Source organism: Neovison vison, chromosome 1 (genome assembly GCF_020171115.1).
Source record: "Neovison vison isolate M4711 chromosome 1, ASM_NN_V1, whole genome shotgun sequence".
NCBI lineage: Eukaryota > Metazoa > Chordata > Mammalia > Carnivora > Mustelidae > Neogale > Neogale vison.
The window spans coordinates 181,827,060-181,843,629 of NC_058091.1; the positions used below are offsets into that span (position 1 = coordinate 181,827,060).

Below are 16,570 nucleotides of genomic sequence, written 5' to 3' on the forward strand. Positions count from 1 at the left end.
ATGGCTTCAGGGAAAGACACTTGTCCTATCTTACCTAAGCTTGCCAACAGTTGCTGTGAAGAGAGTTCATACAAGCCTTCTCATAAGTGAGGACTTAAGGGTTCTGGGTTTGGGGGTTTTGTGTTCTGTTTTGTTTTGTTTGCCCTCTGGGAGCGACACGGACGAGAACAAACATTTTGTGCTTGATGTTCCAGAGGGAAACAATGGGTGGGCAGGGAAAGCAAGTCTGCCCGGAGTATAAAGCAGGTACTAAATTCGGAAGCTGTTTGTGGCTGGTCAGAGACTTCTTTAGGCCATGGGTGGGCCTGGCCAAATCAGGGTGTGCTGCATTCTTAGTATCAGCTTAAATGAACACTGCAAGCAAGTTGTAAAGGTCAGCATGCAGTCGAAGGTGCAGATATCCAGGCCCGATTCTTGATCTTGGTGATACTTGGAGTTTTGATGGGTTCATTATTAGATGACCCTCAAACAATGCCATAGCTCTCTGTTCTGCAGCTGGGGGAGGGGGAAAACCCAACATCATAGACACAGCACATGAATAATGCTAAAACAATTATATTAAACTCACCAGATACCTTTCTTCCTGCCTTCCTAATCTTCAGGTGTAATGAGGTTCATTTGCCACGGTTTTCATTAAAGCAAGGGATGATCCCAAGACATTACGTTATGCCTTGGAAAGAAAACATGAAATTCAGGAATGTGAATCTGAAGGTATTTTCCTATACATGTTCATAATGAAAAACTCATAGTTAAATAGTCTAGTTTAACATATCTATGAATAAAATGTAACAATACAAAAGCTATGTTTAAATTTATATTTATTTTTTCCAGCTTTATTGGGTATAATAAATGTATGTATTTAAAGTGGACAATGTGATAACTTTGATAAGTGTACACATTGTAGAAGTTACCAGGATCAAGATAATTAACACATTCATCCCCTCACAGTGTTAATTCATTTTTTCTTCCTGTGAGCTTAAGATTTACTCTCTGCAACTTTTGAGTATACAATACTGTATTATTAACTATAGTTACTAGGTTGAATATGACAGCTTCAGAATTTGGTCTTATAACTGAAAGTGTGTGCCCTTTGACCTATGTCTCCCCATTTCACCCTCTCTCTAGGCCCTGGTAACCACCATTCAGTTGTCTGACAAAAACTATAAACTATTTGATGCATTTTCACATAAACTTGCAAGGAAGAGTGAAATAGCAACATCTATTCAAATATTTGAGCCTAAAGATGAACTTAAAAAAGATATACCCAAAGATTTCAGAACTCTTTGTCTACCTTTCTCACATAATGGCAATTTGCAATTAAGAATTAACTTAGGGGCACCTGGGTGGCTCAGTGAGTTAAGCATCTGCCTTCAGCTCAGGGCATGATCCCAGGGTCCTGAGATCGAGCCCCGCATCAGGCTCCCTGCTCAGTGTAGTCACTTGGGAATCTCTCTCCCTCTGCCCTCTTCCCATAAGATCTCTCTCTCATACAATAAATAAAATCTTAAAAAAAAAAAAAAAAAGTAGAATAGGAGCACCTGGGTGGCTCAGTGGGTTAAGCATCTGCCTTTGGCTCAGGTCATGATCCCAGGGTCCTTGGATCGAGCCCTGCATGGGGCTGCCTTCTTCTCCCTCTCCTTCTGCCTCTTCCCTCTCCTGCTTGTGCTCTTTCTCTCTATCTCTCTCAAATAAACAATAAATGAAAATCTAAACAAGAATAAAATAAAAATTAAAAAGGGATGTTATAATGCTCTGTCCACTAGATTTTTCCTTTTTTATAAAAGATTTTATTTATCTATTTATTTGAGAGAGAGATAAAGAGCACATGTGCTCAGAAGATGCAGTGGAGGGAGAACAAGCAGACCCCACAGTGTGAGCTAAGTGGAGAACTCATCACAGGGCTGAACCACAAGACCCTGCGCCCATGACCTGAGCTGAAAACCAAGAGTCGGGTGCTTAACTGACTGAGCCACCTGGGCACCCCAGACCTTCCTTCTCAACAGGGGTAGTTAGGAAAAACTATTGGGGAATCTCCATCTTCCCCTAATCCAGTGCTGTTTGGAGTGATTTAAAGTGGGATTTTTTTTTTTTCCCCACCCTTAGCACGCAGAAGTGTGTGGGATCCACGCTGGTCCTCTAGAAGACACTCTGTTTTTGAATCACAGTGAAAGGCTCTGCCATGGGGAAGATCGGGCAGTTGTCTTGAAGAAAGGCCCACCAGAAATAAAAATCGCAGATATGCCTCTGCATTCCCCACTCTCCAGATACCAAAGCACTGTGATCTCCCACGGCTTCAGGAGGAGACTGGTCTAAGGATGGAAAAATAAAGTATCAGAGTATTTCAACCCCAATCTCTTTTCTCCCCACAAATCTAAGCCTGTTGCACAATTGTATTTCACCTACAGATTCACCTTTTTTAAAGGCTAAAATAAAAGTCAATTGTACTCTTCATCCATTATAAAAGTTTCTGAAAGCAAACAGGCTCTGAGAACATTGGAGATGAAGGGGTGGGGAGCAAGGCAAACTCTCACTGAAATTAATTTCACTCCATTTAACTGATGGATCCAGTCCAACCATCTACCCTCACTGTGCTGCTGCTCCTCCTCTTCTCCTCACTCCTTTGTTGTTCATCGCCTCCAAAACTCAGGGTCAGAGGAGCCACACCGAGAAAGAGGGGCAGGATGTGGAATTATTTCTGCTGGTTTTCTGCCTTTTCCAACACCAACTTTCTGCCCTGCCTCACCAACACCTCCCCCCACCAAGGCTATGGGTCCTGGCAACTCTTCCACATGGTAACTTGAAGTATTTGGCAGATACCTCCAAGATCCACAACACCATTTCAGCTGAAGTGTATTTTTTGTATTGGTTCAATGTATCCAAGGATCAATTTCCTGTAGCAAAGAACGGATGAGCATAATTTAACCTAAAAATGACCGTATGCAAAATGGTACACCACTGTGGAAGAGGGTGTAGTACTTTCTCAAGCCATTAAACATAGAATTACCTTATAATCCAGCAATTCCTCTTCTAGATATATGCCCAAAAGAATTAAAGGCAGGAGGGATCGGTGGGAGAGGGTGTGCCAGGCTGGCTCCAGCTCCAGAAGGTGTTCAGGTTTTGATCTTGGGGTTTTTGTGGGTTCAAGCCCCACTCTGGGTGTAGAGATTATTTTTTAAAAATCTTATAAAAAAAAAAAAAAGATTTGAAAGGAAGGACTCAAACAGATATTTGCGTGCCAATGTTCCTAACAACATTATTCACGGGGTGCCTGGGTGGCTCAGTGGGTTAAAGCCTCTGCCTTTAGCTCGGGTCATGATCCCAGGGTCCTGGGATCGAACCCCGCATGGGGCTTTCTGCTCAGCAGGGAGCCTGCTTCCCCCTTTCTCTGCCTACTTGTGATTTCTTTCTCTCTGTCAAATGAATAAATAAAATCTTTAAAAAAAAAAACAAAAAACAAAAACATTATTTGCAATAGCCAAAATGTGGAAGCAACTCACATGTCGCCTGAGAGATGAATACATAAAAAGTGGTATATTCAGGCAATGGAATACTATTCTTCAGCCATAAAATTCAGTCATGAAATTCTGATACATGCTGCAACGTGGAGAAATCTTGAAAATATGCTAAATGAATAGGCCGCACACAAAATTACAAAAATTGTGTAATTCCTCTTGTATGAGATACCTAGAATAATCAAATTCCTAGGGAAAGAAGAATAGTAGTTACCAAAGGCTGCAGAGGAGGGAGGAATAGAGTTGCAGCTTAATGGGTACAGAGTTTTCAGTTTGAAATAATAAAGTTATGGAGACAGTTGCGGGACAAGGTAAATGTACTTATTGCCACTGAATTGTACATTCAAAGAGAGTTAAAGTGAATTTTATGTCCTGTTTATTTTACCACATTTTCTTCAAGATTCTTTTTATTTTTGAGTAATCCCTGCACCCCATGTGGGGCTTGAACTCACAACCCTAAGTTCAAGAGTCACCTACTCTACTAACTGAGCCAGTCAGGCACCCCTTACCACAATTTTTTTTTAAAGATCATGGTAGAGGGCGCCTGGGTGGCTCAATGGGTTAAGCCTCTGTCTTCGGCTCAGGTCATGATCTGGGCTCGAGCCCCACATCGGGCTCTCTGCTCAGTGGGGGGGCCTGCCTCCTCTTCTCTCTCTGCCTGCCTCTCTGCCTACTTGTGATCTCACTCTCTGTCAAATAAATAAATAAAATTAAAAAAAAAAATAAAAGATCCTGGTGGGTCTAAGCTACACTTCACCCAGCCAAGTGTTCATACATGATTACTGCATGAAGGAAATATTATAAAAAAGACAAAGAGGTCCATCTGACACCAACTTAAAGATCACTGATGTAGGGGCGCCTGGGTGGCTCAGTTTTTGGGCATCTGCCTTTGGCTCAGGTCATGATCCCAGGGTCCTGGGATGGAGCCCCACATCAGGCTCCCTGCTCAGCAGGGAGACTGCTTCTCCCTCTCCCTCTGACCCTCCCCTTGTTTATGCATGCTCGCTCTCTCTCTCTCTCTCTCTGACAAATAAATAAAATCTAAAAAAAAGAAAAAAGAAATAGAAACAGAAACAAGGAAGGAAGGGGCATCTGGGTGGCTCAGTGGGTTAAAGCCTCTGTCTTTTGCTCAGGTCATGATCCCAAGGTCCTGGGATTGAGTCCCACATCAGGCTCTCTGTTCAGCAGGGAGCCTGCTTCCCTATCTCTCTCTCTGCCTACCTCTCTGCATACTTGTGATCTCTGTCTGTCAAAAAAAAAAAAAAAAAAAGACAAGAAGCAAGAAAGGAAGAACACAATCCATGGTTCACTTGGCCTTGGGGATTGGCTGGATGGATATACTGCATTTCTGATCAGGCGGAGCACTTTCAGGGACATGACGGTTATCTAAGCTTTGCTTTGCCAATATGACATCATGGGCTTGGGGCAGCTCCATCTTGGGCCTAGAAATCTCTGGGATATCCAAGGTCAAGAAAGTGAATTGAAGAGTTTTTCACATACTGAGAACACTGGTAATCATATTTGACCTTTACTAGTCAGCTTCCTGTGGGGCCACCAAGAGCAGGTGTGGGAGAGAAGGGGAGTGTGGCAGAGAAGATGTGTAGCAGCTAGAATGTAGCCAGCAAGCAATCCACTCACCGTGCTCTGTGCCTCTCAGTGCATAAACAGGGGCCCTGGCAACACAGAAACCATGTAAAATTATTCATTGAAACTCCTCTGGCTTTTAGATGACTTACCAAAGGAAGTCTTTTTCTTCTTTTAAGAATATGGAAAGGGGCACCTGGGTGGCTCAGTTGGTTAAGCATCTGACACTTGGGCTCCCCTCAGGTCTTGATATCAGGGTCATGAGTTTAAGTCCCAAGTTGGGCTCCATGCCCAGTGGAGCCTACTTAAAAAAAAAAAAAAAAAAAAAAAGGAAAAATAGGTGTGATAAAACACTGAATGAAAAATCTGGATTTACGCAGTTTGTGGACAAAAAAAATGTATGTAACCAGAAAACAATGCAGAAACCCAGTGCATCAGAATGTTTATACAGTATAATTTCCGGACAGTAGAGTTATGAGTGATTCTTACATCCTGTGCCTTTATAAATTATCTACAGGAAACGTATATTTTATTATCAGAAAAGAAGGAGCCCTTCCACTCCTGTACACAGGGCTCTGTATGTGTGGGATCATTCCTTTCTCTGTTCTGTTTGTCTAAGTTTGAACCCCAAAGTCAATGTCAACTCTTAGAGGGAACCTGTTTCATGTTTTATCTTCTTTCCGCCCTAACTTTTTCCAAGCTGGTTCTCTGCCTAAGACTTCTGCTTCTTGACCAGAAGAGGTCTCTCTTGCATTGCTCAAGAAAAACAATTTTCTTAAAAAAAAAAAAAAAAAAAAGTTTATTTCATGAATGAAAACGGTCTTCATGTGTTGGAGATACTATGGTATTGTAGAAGTTCGAGAGAATAATTCTTCAGTGCGTCCGTAACTAACACATTCCCAAACTATTTTATTAACAAAGGGGAGCTTGAATTCTGTGGACTAACCCCATTAATACCCAGCACTTTGCAGAGTCACAGAAGAATTTTCTCTGATATTGTAAAAAATTGAAAGAAAAACAGAGAACAAGGGAGTATGCATTTTAAAAGGAAAACGTATGTTTCCTAGGGACAAATTAAAAACCATCAGGGAAGTGCTTCAGAGGATATGGGCTTTATAGTTGGGCTGAACTGAGCCAAATTCTGACACTGCTAATTACGGTGTGGCTTGAAGCAGCCCTGCCTCTCGATCGCCCCTTGTTCACTTTCCCATCTGGAGGCTAAGTAGGGAGTAGAGCCCTCACAGGGACAGTGCGGTCTCAGGACCCGCAGGGTCCCCAAAAGACCAGGGGTGCCTGAGGGTGGCAGAGCTCCCAGGTATTGGAGTGGGGAAGCCGGCTCCAGAGACCGAGCTAAGGAGTCGGTTCTCAGTTCAGGCTTACCTTAAACCGTGATCCCAGGCACAGTGGGGTCTCTGCTCTTCAAGCAGGTTCTCCACAAGTGGCAGATCTGTGAAGACCCCTTCTTCGTCTTCTAGGAGGAGTGGCACGGGAGTGCGTGGCAGGCGTCTGCTGGGTTTAGAGAATCCAAACGGGGCTCTGCGCCTGTGACAGAAACGCTTGCACACAGCCCGGGAGAGCACGGAGTGTGGCCAGAGGCGAGGAAAATGAGAGAGATTGACTGCTTTCCTCTGAGGGCGCACTGAGGAGCGCGGCCCCGAGCTCTCAGATCCAATGGGGGCGGGAGATAAGGAGGCCGCCATTTTCATTCCCGTCCTCCAAAGCTCTGTGGAAAGCGTTCAGGGAACAGAAGCTCCTAACACGTGCCGTCTTGCTTCTTCCTCTACACGTAGTGTTTATTCTCTCTGTTTCCTTACTTTTCTGAAAGGAAAATAGAGTGGTGACTGGACCTTTGTTTCTGGTTCGAAGGAATGGGAGACAAGAGATCTGAAAGAGGAGTGTTCGTGCTGACGTGCTGCTCCGTGCCCAGCGAGTGAGGGCTTGAAGCTGAGACCTGGCAGCGTTGGTGTTCAGGGAGGATGTGGTCTGAGTTTCCCCGCGCACACACAGTCGCTCGGCTGGTCTGCCGAAACGGACCCGTTCCTGCCTTTTGAAGGGCAGTTTGAAGGCGGCTCAAAACCCTGGGGCACTGGAGGGATGATTTGGAAGGGACACCTGGGTGGGCCAGTGTAGACAATCCAGGGAATTCCAGAGCTAACGATGAACACGTTTCTGAGCCTGGAGTTGGCTTTCTCCGTGAGCAGCAGTGAGCTGGGGTGGAAAGCAGTCTCTGGGTCTTACGAGTCACCGTGTCAGCAGTTGTGAGTCTGGCAGGGGAGTCAGATCAGCTAGGTGGGACACTGTGAGGCCATGGCGGTGGCCTTCGCTCTTGATGCACAGGCCAGCTTGCTCCAGGGTCAGGGCTCTGCTCCCCAGCCAGCCCTCCTGCTGCAGAAGGGATGGGAAACTTGCTTCCTGTTGGGTTCTCCAGCCCTCGTCTCAGCAGGGGCCTTGGTGGGAAGCAGCCCACAGACAGCATTATGGCTTCTTGCCCAGAGTGCCCCTTGCTTCCTTGGACGAGGCAGTGCAAGTGTCCTCTGCCTGGTGCCTGTGAATTCAGCCAGCAGAAGCAATTCTTTCAGAGTCGTACCCCTGAGAAATCTTCCACTTTGCTGTGCTGTGCGGAAGAGGCTGGTTTTCATTTGGAACTGAAATCTCAGCTCCTGCCTTGAGGTTCCAAGGCCACATGGCACACCAGTCTCCCTGAAGCTCTAGTTCCACATGGGGCCTGACATGTGAGACTGACCCTGATCCTGGGCAGCCTGCTTCTGTTCTGCTGCTGCTGCAGGTTCCTTCCTGAAAAGTGTGATGGCTTGTGATGACGTTCCAGCAAAGAGGGACAGGTGCACCATTCTGCCCCACCACAGGAGGATACCGGACGTCAATCACAGGTGGCTGGTGCCGGGAGGAGAGATGTTCTGTTTCCCAGGACCTTGGCCAGAGGGAGATTTGGACAGGGATGCTTCTCTGCTCAGCTTTCTCAGGTGAGCACATCAGGCAAAGGAATGTATGTGTGTGCACCTGGAATTAAAGAAGGTGTCTGGTTTCAGGTTTCATGTGCAAGTGGATTTTCTTAGGTCTCAATTTCCTGATGGTCTTCAGGGTGCCTGAGGGGGACCCATTGTCCTGGGCATCCTGGTTGTGCAAGAGCTCTGGTCAACTTTCCCCCCAGAGCTCTGGACTAGGAAATTGGAAAGAGTCCGTGGTGAAACCATCTGAGTAGGGTTCCGTTTCTGCCTTGCCAAGATGGCTTAGTGACTGTGATAACTGGTCTGGAAATAGAAAGCAGGAGACAGGGCTGGGGTGCTGAAGGGGAGGTGGCAGTGATGCTTGCTATTCACATAGGGGCCAGATGGGTTTTCACAAGGAAGCTGATGCTTGAATCAAGTTCAAAAAATGTAAGTGATATCAATGAAGAGTCTTCTAAATGGAAGGAAAAGCATATGCAAAGGCCCTGGGGCAAGAGCATACCACGTAAGTCCAGGAGCAACAAGCCAGGAGACAGGTTAGGACATGACTTCAGGGAGGTGGCAGTAGGGTGACAGAAAGCCATGGCAGGTCTGTGACCCCATGGGACCCTATTTCACTGGGCCATCCTGGCTACAGTGTTGAGAAGAGATGACACAGGGTTGAGGATGGGCAGGGAGGGCAGTGATGAAGATTTTCCAGGAAGTCAGGCAAGAGATAGGCTCCAGTGTGGACAAGACAGGCAGTCTTGGAAGGAGGGCTTAGTGCTATTCTGGGTACCCTATTGAAGATGGAGCTTACAGGGTTTGCCATTGGGAATGGGAGAAAGGAATTGTGGTAAGTCCAAGCTCTTGTGGGTTGTCCTGAGCGAGGTGAAGGAGGAGGTTTCTGGGGATAAGATGTAGTCCATTTTCCACCTGCTGAGGAAGGTACCTTTCACAGTGGACCTGCTGATGTTTGTGTCTGGGAGAACTCTGAACTTCTACCCCCTCAGCAACTTTCACATATAAGTCTTCCCCGTTTTTCTCAAAGTTCCTGGTAAGACACTTCACTTTTTCGCAAGATCTATGTTATTTTTTTTTTTAAGATTTTATTTATATATTTGAGAGAGAGAGACAGTGAGAGAAAGCACGAGCGAGGAGAAGGTCAGAGAGCGAAGCAGACTCCCCATGGAGCTGGGAGCCTGATGCGGGACTCGATCCAGGGACTCCAGGATCACGCCCTGAGCCAAAGGCAGTCGTCCAACCAACTGAGCCACCCAGGCGTCCCAAGATCTATGTTATTATGCAGCTCCGGTAGCAGGAAGAAAAAACCTGAAGAGGATTTCTCTCTTATGAAAAAAGTCAAAAAGTGGGCCCTGCATTCAGAATCTGTTTTGTGGAGAAACACTACAGAGTGACATGCACCCCAACTGCTCCTTCCTGGGCACTGCTCTCCATGTCCAGCCACCAGTGCTTTGAGTTGTGTCTTTGAGCATCTGCTGTACTTTATCCCCATGTATTTTGGGCATCCATTAGGATGTTGTGTCCTGATGCTTAAGAAGAGCCAGAGAGAAGGAACTTTTGGTGTCTGAGCATGCTCACTCATTTTTCTTTTCTTTCTTTTTTTTTTTTTTAAAGATTTTATTTATTTATTTGACAGAGAGAGATTACAAGTAGGCAGAGAAGCAGGCAGAGAGAGAGGAGGAAGCAGGCTCCCTGCCAAGCAGAGAGCCCGATGCGGGACTCGATCCCAGGACCCTGAGATCATGACCTGAGCCGAAGGCAGCGGCTTAAACCACTGAGCCACCCAGGCGCCCCCTCACTCATTTTTCTATAGAAATGAATGATAATTCTTTTTTCCATTTACGCCACTTCTGCTGTGAAAGGTTTCCTAGGAACACTGTACTTTCAAGTAGCAGGGGAGCCTGTACCCCATCCTGCAGGATTAGCTTTCGTCTCCATGCTGCACAGAACATTCCATGACTTGTGGATTTTATCACTCAAGCATGGCACCTTTGATGACCTTCACCCGTTTCCTCCCACCATCCCTGAATCAGGAACCACCCATCTGTTCTTATGATCTATGCATTCAGTACTTTTTTTCCATGTGGAATGTCCGTGAGAGCCTCTGGGGTTTGTCTTTCTCCCATAATGCTCCCATGGTCACTGTTTCCATGTCTGGTTATTGTGAATAATGCTGCAGTGAACATGAGAGTGCTTCTCTCCTTCGGAGAGAGCGTTTTTGTGTTCTCCAAAGAAATACTCAGTAGAGCAGTTACGGGGTCATGTGGTAGTTCTATTAATTTCTCCTGGAACCTCCGCAGCATTTGTCACAGTGGCTGCACCAATTCCCTTTCCCACCAACAGTGCACAGGGTCCCCTTGTCTACACACCCTTGACCACACCTGGTGTCTGTCTCTGGGATGACTGCCATTCCCACAGTTGTGAGGTGATAGCTGATTGCGGTTTTGACTTCTGTTTCCCTGACCACAATTAGTGATGTTGAACAACTTTCTCTGTGTCTGTTGGCCATATGTATGCCATCTTTGAAAGTATCTATTTACATATTCTCCCTAGTTTTAATTCAGTTTTTGTTGTTTGGATTTGAAGGAGTGTTTTGTGTCTTTTGGATATTTGTCTCTTCACACACATAGGATATGCAGATATTTTTTCTCCTTGGGGTGGTTGCCTTTAAGGGTTTGGTGGTTTCTTTTGTCATGCAGAAATTTCAGTTTGACGTCCTTCCACTTGCTTATTTTTGCTTTTGTTGCCTTTGCTTTTGGTGTCTGATGTAAAAGTCTCTTCCCCAAAACCAGTAAACCAGTATCGAGAAACTTACTACCTGTGGGGTTTTTGTTTTGTTTTGTTTTGTTTTGTTTTGGGGGTTTTTTTGGTTTATGGATTCAGTTCTTATGTTCAAGTCACTCATCCATTCATAATTTGTATGTGCCGTGTAAGAAAGTGATCCAGGCACATTCTTCCTCATTTAGTGTCCAGATTTCCCAGTACCGTTCATTGAGGAGACAGTCCTTTCCCCACTGTATATTTTCTGCTGTGTCGTAAGTTAAGACCATACATGTGTGGGTTAGTTTCTGAGGTTTCTATCTATCTTTTTTCTTTCTTTCTTTCTTTCTTTCTTTCCTTCTTTCTTTCTTTCTCTTCTTTCGTTCTCTTCTTCATTCCTTCCTTCCTTCCTTCCTTCCTTCCTTCCATCGTTCTTTCCTTCCTTCATCTGGTCTTACAGTTTATTTGTTGGGAAAATATTTTTCCTGTTGGAATATACGCAGTGTGGACTTCATTGGATACGTCTTCATACTTTTTGGTAGGACTTTTCTCTGAAAATTGTGTATTTGTAAATGATCACCTCGAATTATAGCTTTCAGCAGGTTGAACCTTTGGGCAGAACTACGTGTAAATAGTATTCTATTCTTCTATCATACACCAGATTGCATCTGATTGTCTTCTTTTGTGATGTTCTCAGTTGTGAAGATGGATATCTATATTTCCTTTTCTGTGGTAGGTTTATTAAAGTGAATTTAATTTTTCCTAAAAGTGTGGATTCTAAATCATCCTTATTTTATTATATATATATAAATATATATATCAGCATGTTTTATATATATATAAAACATGTTATATATATATCAGCATGTTTATATATATATAAAACATGTTATATATATATTAGCATGTTTATATATATATAAAACATGTTATATATATATCAGCATGTTTTATTTTATTTATTTATTTTAAAATATTTTATTTATTTATTTGACAAACAGAGATCACAAGTAGGCAAAGAGACAGGCAGAGAGAGGGGGGGGGAAGCAGGTTCCCTGCTGAGCAGAGAGCCCAATGCGGGGCTGGGTCCCCCTAACCCTGGGACCATGACCTGAGCCGAAGGCAGAGACTTTAACCCACTGAGCCACCCAGGTGCCACAAAACAGCATGTTTTAAAAATGCATTTATTGGTAGCAAACGTTGGAACAGGACATCAATATTATAAATTCCCATTAAGAGTTAATAATTCTATCAGAGCTAAGATTAAGTACACCTTTAATATGCGAATGAATAAACTTTTCCAAAAGTACTATGATTTTATCAGTTTCCGAGCTTTCTGTTGTGTTCCAATGTCCTGGGTGTCTGTTTTAATGCCAGTACCATACTGTTTGATGACAATAGCTTTGTAATATAGCTTGAAATTGGAGTGTGGTGACTCCAGGTGGCTTAGTCACTTGTTTGCTTGCATGCTTTCTTCCTTCCTTTTTTTCTTTCTTTCCGGTGAGATTATTTATTTATTTTTACATGGTTTACATTTGTACACTAACTGTTTTTCTTTCACTTCTTTTTTATTATGATCATATAATGTGTTATTTGTTTCAGGGGTACAGGGGAGACCCTTCCGTTTCACACACCACACAGTGCTCACCACAGCACACACCCTCCCCGTGCCCATCACCCAGCCGTCCCATTCCCTCGCCCTCCTCTCCTTCAGAAACCCTCAGTTTGTTGCCTGAGATTAAGTGCCTCTTTTGCTTTGACTCCATCTCTGGTTTCATCTTCCTTTCTTTTTTTTTTTTTTCTCTTTCACTATGATCCTCTGTCTTATTTCTTAAATTCCACATATCAGTGAGAGCATATGATAATTGTCCTTCTCTGATTGACTTATTTCACTTAGCACAATACCCCCCTCTAGTTCCATCCATGTCATTGCAAATAGCAAGACCTCATTTTTTTTGATGGCTGCGTAATATTCAATGGTATATATATCCATATAGATCCACTCATCTGTCGATGGACGTCTGGGCTCTTTGCATATTTTGGCTCTGGTGGGCATTACTGCTATAGACATTGGGGTGCAGGTAAACCTTCAGATCATTACATTTGTGTCTTTGGGGTAAATACCCAGCAGAGCAATTGCAGGGTTGCAGGGTAGCTCTATTTTCAACTTCTTGAGGAACGTCCACACTGTTTTCCAGGGTGGCTTCACCAGCCTGCATTCCCACCAACAGTATAAGAGGGTCCCCCTTTCTCCACATCCTCACCAACACCTGTCTTTTCCTGACTTGTTCATTTTAGCCATTCTAACTGGTGTAAGGTGGTACCTCATTATGGATTTGATTTGTGTTTTCCTAATATCCAGGCACTTTTTAAAGTGTCCATTGGCCATTTGGATGTCTTCATTGGAGAAGTGTCTGTTCATGTCTTCAGCTCTTTCTCTTGACTGGAGTATTTGTTCTGTGGGTGTTGAGTTTAGTAAGTTCTTTCTAGATTTTGGATACGAGCCCTTTATCTGTTATGTCATTTGGAAATATCTTCTCTCATTCTTTTTGTTGTCTTTTGGTTTTGTTGACTATTTCCTTTGTTGTATAAAAGCTTGTTATCTTGATGAAATCCCAACAGTTCATTTTTGCTTTTGTTTCCCTCGCCTTTGGAGACATGTCTAGCAAGAAGTTGCTGTGGCTGAGGTCAAAGAGGTTGCTGCCTCTGTTCTTCTCAAGGATCTGGATGAATTCCTATCTCACATTGAAGTCTTTCATTCACTGGGAGTCTATATTTTGTGTATGGTATAAGGAAATGGTCCAGTTTCATTCTTCTACATATGGCTGTACCGTGTTTTTGAAGCACCATTTATTGAAGACACTTTTTTTTCCAATTGGATATTCTTTCCTCCTTTGAGGAAGATTAGTTGACCCTAGAGTTGAGGGTCCATTTCTGGTTTCTCTATTCTGTTCCATTGATCTGTGTGTCTGTTTTTGTGCCAGGACCATACTGTCTTGATATTATAGCTTTGTAATAAAGCTTCATACCTACAATTGCATTGTCATTAGCATTGGTTTTCTTTTCCAACATCCCTTTGGCTATTTGGGGTCTCTTCTGCTTCCATACAAATTTGGGGATTATTCCTTCCAGTTCTGTGAAAAATGTGGATGGCATTTTGATAAGGATTGCATTGAATTTGTGGATTGTTGCAGGTAGCATAGACATTTTCACAGTATTTGTTCTTCCAATCCATGACCATGGAACGTTTTTTCCATTTCTTTGTGTCTTCCTCTGTTTTATTCATGAGTATGGTATGGTTTTCTGAGTACAGATACTTTGCCTTTTTGGTTAGATGGAATTCTAAGTATCTTACAGTTTGAGGTGTGATTATACATGGGATGGACTCCTTAATTTCTCTTTCTTCCATCACATTGTTGCTGCAGACAAAGGCAAGTGATTTCTGTGTATTGATTTTATATCCTGCCACCTTATGGAATTCCTGAATGAATTCTAGCAATTTTGAGGTGAAATCTTTTGGGTTTTCCACAGAAAGTATCCTATTGTCTGCAAAGGGTGAAAGTTTGACTTCCTCTTTGCTGATTCAGACGCCTTTTATTTCTTTTTGTTGTCTGATGGCTGAGGCTAAGAATTGTAGCACTATGTTGAACCATAGTGATGAGAATGGGCATCCCTGTCATGTTCCTGACCTGAAGGGAAAAGCTTTCAGTTTTTCCCCATTGAGAATGATATTCTCTATGGGTTTCCCATAGATGGACTTTATGATGTGGAGGTACCCTCTATCCCCCCATGGTGAAGAGTTTTGATCAAGAAGGGTTGCATTAGGGGCGCCTGGGTGGCTCAGTGGGTTAAGCCGCTGCCTTCGGCTCAGGTCATGATCTCAGGGTCCTGTGATCGAGTCCCGCATCGGGCTCTCTGCTCAGCAGGGAGCCGGCTTCCTCCTCTCTCTCTCTCTGCCTGCCTCTGCCTGCTTGTGATCTCTCTCTGTCAAATAAATAAATAAAATCTTAAAAAAAAAAAAAGAAGGGTTGCATTAATTTGTCGAATGCTCTTTCTGCATCTATTGAGAGGATCCTATGGTTCTTGTTCTTTCTTCTATTAAGGTAGTGGGTTCCATTGATTGATTTCCAGTTGTCGAACCACCCTTGCAGCCCAGGAATAAATTCAGTTTGGTCGTGGTGAATCATCCTTTTAATGGGCTGTTTGATCCTATTGGCTGGTATGTTGGTGAGAATTTTTGCATCCGTATTTTCAGGGATAATTGTCCATAATTCTCCTTTTGGGTGGAGTCTTTGTCTGGTTTTTCAGACCAAGGTAATGCTGGTCTTATCAAAGGGAATTGGAAGTTTTCCTTCCAGTTCTATTTTTTGGAAAAGTTTCAGAAGAAGAGGTACTAAATCTTCTTTAAATGTTTGGTAGAGGGGCGCCTGGGTGGCTCAGTGGGTTAAAACCTCTGCCTTCAGCTCAGATCATCACTCAGGTTTCTGGGATCAAGCCCCGCATTGGGCTCTCTGCTCAGCAAGGAGCCTGCTTCCCTTCCTCTCTCTCTGCCTGCCTCTCTGCCTACTTGTGATCTCTATCTGTCAAATAAATAAATACAAATATTTAAAAAAAATAAATGTTTGGTAGAATTCTCCTGGGAAGCCATCTGGTGCTGGGCTTTCATTTCCTGGAGGATTTTTGATGACTGATTCAATTTTGTTGTCGATTATGAGTCTTTTCAGGTTTCCTTTTCTTTCCGGTTCAGTTTTGGTCATTTTTATGTTTCTGGGAATGCATCCATTTTTTCAAGACTGCTTTGATTGGTTGACATAGAGTTGGCATCCTATATTCTTATACTTGCTTGTATTTCCTTGGTGTTGGGTGTGATCTCTCCTTCTTGATTCATGATTTTATTTATTTGGATCCTTTCTGTATTCTTTTTGAGAAATCTGACCAGGGGTGTATCATTTTATTAATTCTTTCAGAGAAGCAGCCCCTAGATTCATTGATTTGTTCTGCTGTTCTTTTGGTTTCTACTTCATTGATTTCGGCTTTAATCTTTATTATTTCTCTTTTTCCTGCAGGATTTAGGTGTTCTATGCTCTTCTTTATCCAGCTCCTTTAGGTTTAGGGCTATGTTGTATATTTAAGACCTTTATTTGTTCTTGAGAAAGGCTTGTAGTGCTATATACTCTCCTCCTAGGACCACCTTTGCTGCATTCCAAAGATATTGAATGGTTGTGTTTGCATTCTCCTGTGTTTCCATGAATTTTTAAAATTCATCTTGAATTGACGGGTTGACCCAAACATTCTTTAGTAGGATGCTCTCTAGCCTCCATGTATTTGAGTTCTTTCCACCTTTCCTTTTGTGATTGAGATTCATTTTCAAAGCATTATGGTCTGAAAATATGCGGGGAATGATCCCAGTCTTTGGGGATGAGAATGAACATGGCAGCCTCCTTATCTTTGGCCCCAGAGCTGAGAGCTCAGGGCCCCACTCCTCAGTGCACCCTCACAGGAAAGCAGACTATCCTTTGTGTCTCCCTGGTCTCTGTCTGCACTCTGTGCTCACCGGACCTGTGACCAAACATTTCTGTCTCTGGCATATGACCCAGGTTGGAGTCTCCAAACCCAGCAGACTCCTGTAGCATGCTCAGACACCATTCCTCCTAGGGGAGGAAGGGGGCTCTCCCCAGTTGTGTTGCTTCTTGGGCCCCTTCTCAAAGAACAGTGGCCAGACTGTGCTGTGGATCATAGTTTCTG

The 16,570-nt window shown here is 43.5% G+C and overlaps 1 protein-coding gene across 1 annotated transcript; it reads left to right on the forward strand.

Annotated features, from left to right (window-relative positions):
- Window positions 1-2,313, forward strand: TEX43 (testis expressed 43). The gene is made up of 3 exons (XM_044240083.1): window positions 1-86; window positions 603-711; window positions 2,104-2,313. The coding sequence occupies exons 1-3, from the start codon at window positions 1-3 to the stop codon at window positions 2,311-2,313; spliced, it is 405 nt and encodes a 134-aa protein (XP_044096018.1).
- The last annotated feature ends 14,257 nt before the right edge of the window (window positions 2,314-16,570 follow it).

Bases quoted from the DNA above. Each gene is read 5' to 3' on its own strand.
- TEX43 (XM_044240083.1), top strand. From the start codon at position 1: ATGGCTTCAGGGAAAGACACTTGTCCTATCTTACCTAAGCTTGCCAAC. The intron at 87-602 runs GTGAGGACTTAA...CCTAATCTTCAG, and splicing joins TCATACAAGCCTTCTCATAA to GTGTAATGAGGTTCATTTGC. The intron at 712-2,103 runs GTATTTTCCTAT...CCCCACCCTTAG, and splicing joins TCAGGAATGTGAATCTGAAG to CACGCAGAAGTGTGTGGGAT.